The sequence below is a fragment of the Hyalella azteca genome, unplaced genomic scaffold (assembly GCF_000764305.2).
Source record: "Hyalella azteca isolate HAZT.00-mixed unplaced genomic scaffold, Hazt_2.0.2 contig16037, whole genome shotgun sequence".
In the NCBI taxonomy this organism is placed as follows: Eukaryota; Metazoa; Arthropoda; class Malacostraca; order Amphipoda; family Hyalellidae; genus Hyalella; species Hyalella azteca.
This window is the reverse complement of record NW_025945864.1, coordinates 53496-65714: the sequence shown is the minus strand read 5'-3', so window position 1 is coordinate 65714 and position 12219 is coordinate 53496. Positions and strand designations below refer to the sequence as shown.

Below are 12219 nucleotides of genomic sequence, written 5' to 3'. Positions count from 1 at the left end.
CTGTGAAATTTAATGAAAAAATGTTACGTGACGATATCCACGGAAGGTGAATACAAACTGTAAATTAAAAGTTATATTAAACCATTCACTGTGTTGGTGCTTGAAATTCAACAAAATTAAAGCCAATAAAAATGCTGACCTATGCTAACTCAGTCCTCTTGGTTGCGCTGATAGTTTTTGCGACATCATTCTCAAGTGCTGAACAGAAGGAAGATGAGTTCAACAACGGCAAGTTGACGTCAGGTCAAGTGTTCGGGGACAACAAATATCATCACATTTTGGTTGAACCAAAAAGCGGCGAGAAAAAAACCGCGGGCTTGTCGGCCGACAGACGAGGAGGCAACCATCGCTTTGCTGACCGCGATGAACTTACCAAGAACCAGTACGCCTGGTTCACGTCTTCGCGTGGTAGGTTTATTGTATGGGTTCACAAGGCCACGAGGTGGGTTCATTCTGATTCATAATATCAGTAAGTGTGCTCATTTTGGTTCATACAGTCAGTCACGAGGTTCATACAGTCAGTCACGAGGTTCGTACAGTCAGTTACGAGGTTCGTACAGTCAGTCACGAGGTTCGTAAGTCAGTCATGAGGTTCGTACAATCAGTCACGAGGTTCGTACAGTCAGACAGGAGGTTCGTACAGTCTGTCACGAGGTTCGTAAGTCAGTCATGAGGTTTGTATAGTCTGTCACGAGGTTCGTAAGTCAGTCATGAGGTTTGTATAGTCTGTCACGAGGTGGGTACTCCATAATCCAGAATTTAATATCTTGTATGGTATATTCTCGCTCTATTAATCAGAGCCTCTCATGTGGTTCCACTAAGTATCGAAAGTATACCTTCAAACAGTATTAACTTTTCGCGTAATTCAACCGAGTACAAGAGACAACATTACTCGCATTTTACTTTGCTCTTTAAGTGACGCACAACAACAAGATGTTGGCGATAGGAATTCTTTGGTTCGTGGTATACCTCGTGGACCGCAGTGCCGCTTACATGCGACGATCAATAGCCGGAAACTGGCAATCAACTCTGTAGTGAGACACATATCAGGTGTTCGTGTCTGTTCAATATGCCTTTTTATTACGTACGGGTTGAATATTATTTTTTTAATTATCATAGCGTTTGGGGAGGAAATGTTTTGAAGTTTTCTATGTGTTTTGAATGATACCTGAGATGTCTAACGTGGTCTCACTGTATCTGTGAGCACGATAGATTTTCTTTTTATAATACACCTGTATAGCCTAATAAATGTATTTGTTTCTGACTATAAACTTGTCTATAGAAATCAAAGCCGGATTATGCATGATGAATGCGATTCGTTTGGCACGGATAGGGCGTCAAATTCCAACGGATCCATCTTTTAGTTAAAGTTTCCCCAACCGTATCAGCTTATTGTAAGTTACCAGGCAAGGCCTTGTGTTCCGTGCGGTTTGCGGTTAGCTTCTTCAACGCCTCACAGGACGCAATTGAAAACAATGGCAGATAATCGGTGGCCAATATTTGGTCAGCTTTTGGGTACTGATGATTTGGCACCAGACACTTTAGCTCGCACGCAGCTTTTATTTCAACGCTTTAGCATTTACTTCAACATTTCAACCAAGTAAATAGTTGTTGATTACTTAAAATTAAAAATTTTAATGTAAGTACGTGAATATTTATCGAGAAGCGTTGAAATGTTGAAATATAAGTAGTCGATGAGAATTTCATTTGACAAAAATGGTAAACAGAGGTATGTGCTGCTCGGCAAACCCGACCTTGAAGATTGTGATGTCACGGTTTTAGGGAGGGTTTAGAATTCGCCCTCGTGACTTATCTTCGCCTCATCTTGATGGCGGGATTGCATGTCAAGAAGTGATTGATCCACAATTGCCATGTATTCGTGGACTCACGTTCGTCGAATCAAAGAATATAATCTAGCGCGACTTCTTATGAAATCTGTTGTTGCTCAGCGATCATTACTCCTCGAAAAATTATAGCTGTCAAAAAACATGTTAGATTTGTCCAGAAGAATATAAAATACAACTTCCGTTTTTATTCGTAATCCTATGAAACCTCTTGTTGCTCAGCGATCATTACTCTCCGAAAAATTATAGATGTCGAAAACATGTTAGATTTGTACTGAAATCCCTCATCTATCGCGGATGTTACGTTCCAGACCTCGACCGCTAGTGGTGAAGTTCGCAATGGGGGATTTGTCAACTGATAGTATTTATTTAAGTATTTATATTGTAATATTTGGAAAAGTTTTCATTCTTTTTTCCACAAACTCTTTTCGCACTTTTACTGTCGATCGAGTTCAGTGGCTGTTAAACCGGCGAACAAGCGAAGATCTGCGAATGATTCATATCATTAATTTTTCTTGGAAACCTGCGATGAATTGATGCTGGGAAGATGAAGCGCGATGTAGCGAGGGAATACTGTAATCATAGTCACGTTGGAATACACAGATTTAATGAAATAAATCGCTGCTGAGGTAGCAAACAATCTCTTTTGGATCAGCTCTACAGAAAGATTAAAACTCACTCTGTTGACTGATTTTCTATTGATTTCGCTCGCTTCTATTCCATATAGAAGCATAGGCGGAATTAAACTTGCGTTAGATACTTCGTTTCATCTACAACATATAATAATTAACGATACTAATGTTCAGTGTATGAAATTTTGTCAATAATATGGAGTGTATGTTTTAAGACTTAAAGACGAATGACAAAGGATTCCATAAATTTAACTTGTATCGAAATGCGATATTAATAGATATTAATACTAATAAAAAGCTGGAAAACGGTTAGTAAATTGGAATGGTATGCACTAGAAATAACGAGGCAACAAATGTTTTACCAGCATTTTCTTGATTATATTGATAATATTGCACTGAATGACATTCATATTACTGCAATGTCACGCAATTGAAAATTTAGGGAATTATCCTGAAAGAAAATATATTGAATTCTGTGCTAAAATACGGAGTGCAGAAATGCGGCTCCGTAGAAGTTTTCGGCAGGATGATGATATCGAGGCAGTGCAATCCTTGCATCCTCTGCAGGAAGCACATGCAGACTCGCTCGCAGCAAACTTGCAGGAAGCACATGCAGACTCGCTCGCAGCAAACTTGCAGGAAGCACATGCAGACTCGCTCGTAGCAAACTTGCAGGAAGCACATGCAGACTCGCTCGTAGCAAACTTGCAGGAAGCACATGCAGACTCGCTCGTATGACAAACTTGCAGGAAGCACATACAGACTCACTCGCAACAAACTTACAGGAAGTACATGCAGACTCGCTCGTATGACAAACTTGCAGGAAGCACATGCAGACTCGCTCGTAACAAACTTGCAGGAAGCACATGCCGACTCGCTCGTAACAAACTTGCAGGAAGCACATGCAGACTCGCTCGTATGACAAACTTGCAGGAAGCACATACAGACTCACTCGCAACAAACTTACAGGAAGCACATGCAGACTCGCTCGTAACAAACTTGCAGGAAGCACATATGGAGGTGTAACAATATTGTTACTTTTAGCAGTATTGTGACGTGAAAAAATGTCCAAAGGAAATCGCCACCGAAATGAAAGTGAAATTAAAAAATATACGAGGATCATTGCCCATACGCTTGTTTGTTGGACGAAAGATGTTTTGAAAACCAAATTTGAGATCAGACAACGACTGATTGAGAATAATTTAGATTTTTTTTCACAGCATTAATACGGGGAGCTTGAAATGGTTTTGGATTACTTCATGACCTTTTTAATTTTGTAACTCAAATATTTATGTATGCTTTTTATCAACATCTATTGCGTGGGTAACGAGGCAGCGACAGTGGAAAACCGCAGTTGAAAGACCCAAATATCGTTCATGAGCTTACACGCGAATACCGCAATAAAAATAAGATTTAACTTGTTAAAATTATCAAATAAAATTTGACAAACTTTAAATATTGAATGAAATTGTTTTAAATCAAGGTAAGCACGTCACAATCGTGAGAAACTTTCAGTAAAGGAAGTAAGTGTTTATTTCACTGCGACTGTCCGCCGGAAAGTGCGTACAGTATTTTTGTGCATGGCTTGGAGGCAACAGATCGCGAGACTTAAAGGGTAATGGGGGGCATTAGAAAGGGTAATGGGGGGCATTAGAAAGGGTAATGGGGGGCATTAGAAAGGGGAATAGAATAGAATAGAAGTGTCGACATTGAAGAAATAGGCCAATTTAATTTTTAACGGAACTTTAGGCCTTTGATGTAGACGTTCCCCGTTAGAGACGAGCGTCATCGCCGTCATTAACTGCTCATGCAATAAAAGTTCCGTTAAAAATTAGATGTAAATATGTCTCAAATTAGGAATTAAGGTTTAATTTATCAAAAAAAAATCTGAAAATAATTCTAAATAGCTGAAGAACATTTTAGATGGTATTTTGGTCATTTAAAGAATAACCTAATTTTTTTACAATAGTTGAGAACCACATCAAATTAGCATTGCATGCACTAGCGAAGACTCACACCAATAATGGCTTAATAATTTTGGGCAATAAAATGATTTTAATTGCATTCAAATAGAATTGCCCATCTTGACCAACAGCTACGTGCGCGCGCAGCAAAATACGTGCGCGCGCAGCATATTTCTAGGAATTACAAACACATTTGATAATTATTATTTAAACCAAATATGTACAACAATTCTTTCCTCACATAAATAATTGCGAATTTAAAAAAAAAATAGTTGACTTGATTGCTCTTAAGTGTATCAACAGTAGAAACTTCATTACAGCTTGGCTCCAACATACAATCATAGTATTTGGCAGTATTAAATGAAATTCTTCATCAGATTAGATTTAATGTGCGTTATACTTCCTGTACAACGATCTTAAGTACAGTAACTATGTAGAGCGCAGTAAGCTAATACTAACACAACGCGAACGAGAACGGCAGTAGGCTACCCCACGTCAACCAAACTACCGGTTGTTTGATGGCATTTATAATTGCTAAGAAAACCTTGTGGGGAACGAGCGCCCGCCCGTGGTCTTGGGAGGTAATGCTGAGTCGTGGTGCCTTTTTAGCGCATTTTCTCATTTATGAAAAAATTGCACTATTGTGCTCGCCATGTCCGTCTGTCTGTCTGTCCGTGACTTCATGTTTTCGTCGACGAGAAAATGCGCTCTCTGTCACTCACTGCTGTGAGTACTGAGTTATATTTTTTAGCTCGTTCGACTCTATTTTTGTCCATCATTATGTTATTATGGTTGATGTTGTCGGTGCAGTTATAATTATTGTTGTTAAGGTTCTTCATTCTGTTGTTTTTAAAGCTGACTCTTTTCCCCACTGATGCTCCGAGAACAGCAGGATATTGCATTAGCAACTAAAAATTATTTTTTTAAAGCGAATGCAGTTGGCATTCAACAGAAATATTTGAAGATTGGTATAATTAATTATCAAAAAAGAATTCCTAGTTGGTGCGTGATGAAACTCAATGTGGCAGGAAATTTTTTTTTAACCCGCATGGATTTTTGGCCGTTGTGCATCGAAAGATTGGAATATATCCAGTAAATAAATGGCAATCATAGTTGAAAATTAAACCTAGAAGAGACTGTTACGACAGTCACCAGTTAAATATTTTTTCTTTATGAAAAAGTTGAGAGAACTAATGTTGAAGTTTTCGCTAAAAATATTTCACACGATAGTTGTTCACGTAAGAGCACATGCATGCTATGGATTCTCAGGAAAAATTTCTGATTATTTCACGACTTCCACTCGACATAAGAATAAAAAAAAACACGACAATATAGTCTGAAGTTCACCTAACTGAACGGTATCATGGTCATCTATTCAATTACAAGTTCCTTGTTTAAGCAATACCACTGCGCCTGATGATCTCCCACGATCGTGCGAAACTCTGTGCATACAATGGAGTGTGTCTCTCTGTGCTCTCCGAACTGCGATAAAATTCGCGACATTATACAATTATTAATATTATATGCATAATATTACTTAGGAGAAGCACTTCAATGACGACTACAAACAACTCGATCGATATAAAATTTATTAGTTATCTATGTTGGGAAATGTATGGGATAAATATTTCCCATAAATTAATGATTAATTATTTACTTAATAATTGAATAAACTGCAGTTGAAGGCAAGTATATAGTTGTCGAGCATTCTTGCTAATTAAGTAATGTGATGATACTCTTGAATGTTGCACGAAAACTTTCGTCATGAAAGTCTAAGTTTAGACTTGTAATTAAGAATAATAATTATTTGAAAAAGCGCCCGAGCGATTCTCAAGTGAAAATGGAAGCCTTGCCGGCGATGATCGAAGGACGTTTCTTCTAATAAATCATTGGCAGAATAACGACGGCAGACGGAATGGCCGCCGGTGAACGAAGGACACGCGACGAACGGCCGTGAACGGGTTTTTAGAATCGGGAAGTGAAATTGACAAGATCGTCATTACTTTGGAGGGTTTGTAATTTAATTAAATCAGCGTGATTGAATTTCTATGCAACAAAATGGAGCTTGACCTCGTTGCCGCCATATTGCGTTAACGAAAAATATTTGATGAAATTTTAATTCAACATTTCCTAAATCTGGCTGCGCTCTTTGTTCAATGTAAGCGTGTTGAAAACGAGGAACACTAATCTCGTTCTCAAATAGAAATAATTTGTTGCAACGCATAATTTGTAGAGACCAGAGTTTTATAATTTGAACCTATACAGGAGAAAATGTTAAGTTGCTGTCATGGATAATTAACGATATAAGTTCTGAAGCTTGAAGGTTATTAAACATGAAAAGATCTACATTTGTATTCACGAAGAAAGAAAAATTTTAGAACATGGTTCAACGCCCTCTAAATATAGCTTTCTTGACATGAAATCTTTAAAACCATTAATAATTAATATTTGCGTTAAACCTGGCCAACATTGATTTGTAAAGCGAGTCTATTAATTGATATCTCAGACCATCATATATGTCCCGAAGAATATTTGGAAAATGTTCATTTTTTCAGAGCCGCTTTCTTTTGTGCAAAAATTTCACGATGTGCTGCAGCTCATCACTGATATTTTGATCACATATCTTGCTTCTCGATGCGCATGTCACGATGTAGGAAAAAACCTCGACGACCATAATAATTTGTTGGAAAGGTTCAACGCTTTAATGGTGATTACACGAGTTCAATGCACGGTTAGAAGCAAGCACTGGTAGGATTTCAACTCCATACCGTTTGATCCGATTCTATGTAAGCGCTTTCTTCGCGAAATATATTTCAGTTCATTGTTCTCTTGAAAATCTTGAAAATGGGCGGATCAATTTATGTCTATAAAATAATATTTCCAATTATAACAAATTTAAATACCAAATTCGCTTCACACTCTGAACTTGTGATCGCGTGGTGCCCTTTCAATTTAACGATTGCAGGCTTGTGAGGTGATGACATGGAGGTCAAAAAGCCCACGATCACTGTAAGTATTTCCCCAGGTAATTAATCTGTTGAGCGACCACTGCATCCGAGCGTAGCTATGCATTGTAACTGTCACGGCAACACCGAGTAGAAAGAAGTTCAAGTCCGGAACAGCGCTTCGTCGCTCAGGAAATTGTCGCAAAAAATCTCGGATTCAGCCACGTCCGTCTTCGAAATTTTATGACTACAACTTCGGAAATTCTGAGCTTGATAGTTAATTTTAGTTTGGTAAACGAATCCATTGCGAGTCAGTTCTGTTTGCACGACAAGTATTTTTTTCCAATTTGGTACGGTTTTGCGCTCCATGCACTCCGTGAATGCATTCGTAGTAAAAATGTTAAAATCATTTATAATAAATAATAATATAATCGTTCTTTAATTTAGATTGCCCAAGGACAGTTACTTCTGTCCCGTAATTTCTTACTGATATTTGTAACGATAGATAAGAAGATATTGCAATAACCACACTCCGATAGGCTCAGCTTATAATAATAATAATAATCTAGTAAACATAGACATAAAAATCATTTGATTTTAGACGTCACGATGTAACGGTAGCCCACTGCGCGTGAGTTTGCAGGAGCTCTGAATCACTCATTGGTGAAATTTCGTGTGTGTTGCGCGGAAAAAATAATTATGTATGCTGCATATTTCTCTAACTTACATATTACGTCCAGGAGCAGCTACCGTTACACTTACTCCTGACACCCGAATGGCAAATTTTGAACACCAAATCCGGCCTATCAATGAATAATTTACGTGAATATAAATGCGATATTGTACTAAAGACGTTAAAACCGCTGTTTAGTACACGTTCTAGCGCGCATCCGGCTACACCGCTACATTGTCATCGCACGCGGCAGCTAGTCCGCGCCCTATAGCTACCAGTTTTGTCACGTGTATCATGACTCGAACAGGTCAACGGTACTGTTGTGCGTCGCTAGTACTACGTCTTCATCAAAGGCATTTTATTTTTACTGGCATTAAAGTCTGCAGTAAATACCGTACTGACAGAATTTAGACAATTTCGTTGCTGTAAGCTACAATTCAATTCAAATCCGTTTACTCATGCTGCAAATCAGACTCAACAGTGGTGTACCTAAAATGCCACAATTCGTCAACTTTTCTACTTATATCGTCCATTCTGTATTAATTTGTATGTAAGCCTTGTGTAATGTAATACAACCGATGGCGTGAGGAAGCAAGCACATGGAACTGACAGATTCTCTATGCGTTGTAACAGAGCCACTTAATATTAGTCTTTTTTAAGCTAGCGTGATACGCGCCGTTTAAATCATACGGCCTGTCGAACGCTCCGCGCTTAGAATGGTGTGAAGCAGGCTGAGCTAGCATGACACCTGCTTCGGTAACGATTGTGCAGAACATTGAGCAGGTTCATGTCGGTTATGATTATTTGCGACAGAATTAAGATTCTTATAAGTAAATATCCGGTTGTTATTACTCCAGGGACAAATTCTTGCTTATCTACAATGATGCTCGTGCATCAATTTGTGATGAGTAAAGGTAGTTAAAGAATTGTGAAAATATTTTGCTAAAAGGATAAATAAATCCAACTTCAAAGGATTCATCGCTTTCAAAATCGAGAGAAAAACCAAACAGAAACTACTACTAAAATTGAACAGCGGAGGGTATGCGGCCGTAACCCCGTAAATCAGACGAATGGGTGATATTGGTCGAGCACAAACATATTATTCCACTAGATAAATTGCGGTATCATTAACATCAATGACCTTTGCCCGTCCGACTTTATTCCAGATTAACATCTAATTTCAAATCATTACAAAGAGAACCGTTATATCCGAGCACAAGGAAGCTTGTGTGTGTTCCACAGTCACGCAATCGAGAGTAAAATGGTTCTTGCAAGATTGCGGCACTAGACAATGAATGGCACCTAACACACGGGGGAGAACATTTAATCATTTCCCTCTCCTGAGTGACGATCCATAATTTCTAGTTATTTAATGATGGTTTGCCAGCTTTCTGCAAGGTCAGCGACAAGAAGCGACAGACGAAGAAGCATTTGAGACGACAAGAAGCTAAATTTGAATTGCACGCCAGCAATTCGAGCGGCACTATAGCAAATTATTTTACGTCACTAATAAATCAACCGTCATTGTGTGTCGCGGTGTTTTCTATTTATTAACAACATATGTATTCAGAACCAGTTTTCATGCTTGGAATTCGTGTGCGCAGGAAAAAGTGCCAAAAAATTTATTAGTAAACAATATTTTGCTGGCGCATTAGCACTGCAATGAATGAAGATTTTCGCAGACGTGAAGTGCAGCGAGGTCACGACGCGGGAACCCTGCCCCAGGTCCTGATCTAAAAAGTCTTCCGGTTACAGGAAAGAGTTCAAATTATTGATGACCGCCCTTGAAGTCAAAATGGGGGAGCCATTAGTCAGGTGCTATTGAAATACGTGAATTTGTTGTATAGGAGGGCCTGCAGGTGTTGAAATTGTAATTAAAGTCTTTCGATGACAGGGAAGACTTTGAATGATCAACGACTGTCCTTGGGTATATATATAAGAGGGTGGCCATAACAGAGCTGCAGTGACTTTTTAGTAAATTAGAGTGTACAGCTTACGACATAGACAAACGTGAACACAAGTCTGGCATTCATTACATGCAATGACGAACTCATCGCGATTAGAAATATTTATTTGGATTATTTAGGTAAATGATGAATGCGCTCCTGCAAAGGGATAAAAGTTATATAAACAAGGTATGTGAAATTAATTCGTTTTTACATTTGACGCAAGGACTATTTAAACAAAAAAATGGACAATAGAACACGTTTCTTCGAATTCTTCGGATTCTCTGTTCAAATTATCGGAGGAATGATTGAAATGTAGTGTAAAAAAACTTTGTTAATATATAGTGTTATTGTTCTATTCTAAATCTTTCAGTGCAATTAAGTAGAAAATATACTGGTTACATGAATATGATATATTGCGATCGTTAATGCATGGCTGACGCAATTGGCACGAGTTTTGCGCGTGTTGTAATTTCCATTTGGCTTGTCACGGTGGCATGCAGATTCAATGTCGTAATTTTTCTCGTTTGAACTCACGAGAAATGCGCGACAGTTTCCCGTCACTCGTGAAAATTTGGATTTCCTCTTCAAAGCCCGTCGCCGGTCTTTGCAGGTAGGAAACTTTTTTTTATTAGACATTCGCAATATTAAGTGAGGTGAAATATTTAAAGACATCTTTTCTCAATAGCTCAATAGAAGTCAGCATTTTATCCGAATTAAATATATAGTATCAACTATAATAAAAAATAAAGATTAAATGACGTTTATTTAAATTACCTAAGATTCATTTTGTGGCAAGGGTTGTGTGATAAAAATATGTAAGGAAGTGCGCTAAACTTCAGTGCGTTTAGCAATTTTCTGCGTCGATAGAAGTCGTGAAAAGGCAATTTTGTTGATGACAGTCTAATGCGCCCGACAAACTTGACCTGGCAAAGGATATCAATAGACAATATAGAGGACGATCATTCATTTGTAGCCCAGGAAGACGGAACTGCCGCAGTTCAGGAAGAACATTTCAAACTGTGAAATGTTCTTTAAAAAGTGCCATTCACGGAGCTCTTAAAATGGCATTAATAGGACTTACGATTTTTATGCATATTTTATTTTATATCTGATATTGTATTTGGCTGCTTATGTGGACTAAATCTATTGAATAACCAAAAGTCTAATTTATTAATTTCGATTTCTGCTGTAGCGTATAACAATTGTGACTAATTAATAAAATAAACAATATATATACTGAGAAACCTATTACAGAATTTTTGAGAAAACAGGAAAAAATTAGCACAATACTTTTTTGTAGATAACGATACGCTAATAAACAGCCGTTATACTGACGCGTAAGTAACGTATTCGAGCGAACATTTAGACGCAGAAAACAGGTGTAGAGAATTGCTTCGGAATTTACGGAATTGTGGAATTGTTACGCAGGAAAATCTGTTCACGGAAAATTCTATAAATTCTAAAAACATTAGCCACTGATAAATTGATCAACTACGCAATCTATACCTATAGATTAATTTTCTTCGAATTTCGTGTTTTTTCTTCGAATTTTGTATATAATTGTGAAATTTCGATTACTCCTGGACCCACTTTTTTCTTGAGAAGTCGTGCTAAACGCCAAAAAATGCACTAAATGCGTAATGTCTTGTTATATCTTCATCCTTAATTCACTATGAATTTGGCAGCGGCGTTCACTCACTGAACAGCATACACTTGTAATACTTCAAAATACTGGGTTGTGCATTTGTTAAAATTTGTATGAAGAGGTTCTCCTTAATCGCATGATTATATTTCTCAGTGCAAGATAAATCATGACTGAAATTCAAACGATGAAACTTTAGGTAGTTATAGAAAAAAATAGTTATGATGATTAATGATCTGGAGCTTCAAGTAATTTACAATTTGAAGATAATGTGGCATGCACAAATTTAATTATGAACAAAACAATCCTGACCATGACCTTTTATGTTTAAATCGCGCGCAGGAAGCGGCTGTTATCGGTTGGTGCGACCGCGCATGCGCATCGCGCGGCAGTTCATCCAAGCGACGGTGGTGACGCCGGACAGGGCGGAGTGCGAGTACGAGTGTGCTAAGGCTAAGGAGTTCACATGTCGGGGCTTCAATTTCAGGTGTGTGTGATCTGTGATCGTGGAAACGTTCGTTTTTATATGCATAGTAATACTGAATTGATAATGATAATAATATTGAAATA

The 12219-nt window shown here is 38.0% G+C and overlaps 1 protein-coding gene across 1 annotated transcript in view; it reads left to right on the top strand.

Moving 5' to 3' along the window:
- Positions 1 to 12219, top strand: part of LOC108678764 — a 29894-nt gene that overhangs the window by 8671 nt on the left and 9004 nt on the right. The window contains exons 2-3 of the mRNA XM_018167232.2: positions 175 to 408; positions 11992 to 12140. Coding sequence (XP_018022721.1) covers positions 175 to 408; positions 11992 to 12140 — 383 coding nt within the window. The remainder of the gene's footprint in view (positions 1 to 174; positions 409 to 11991; positions 12141 to 12219) is intronic.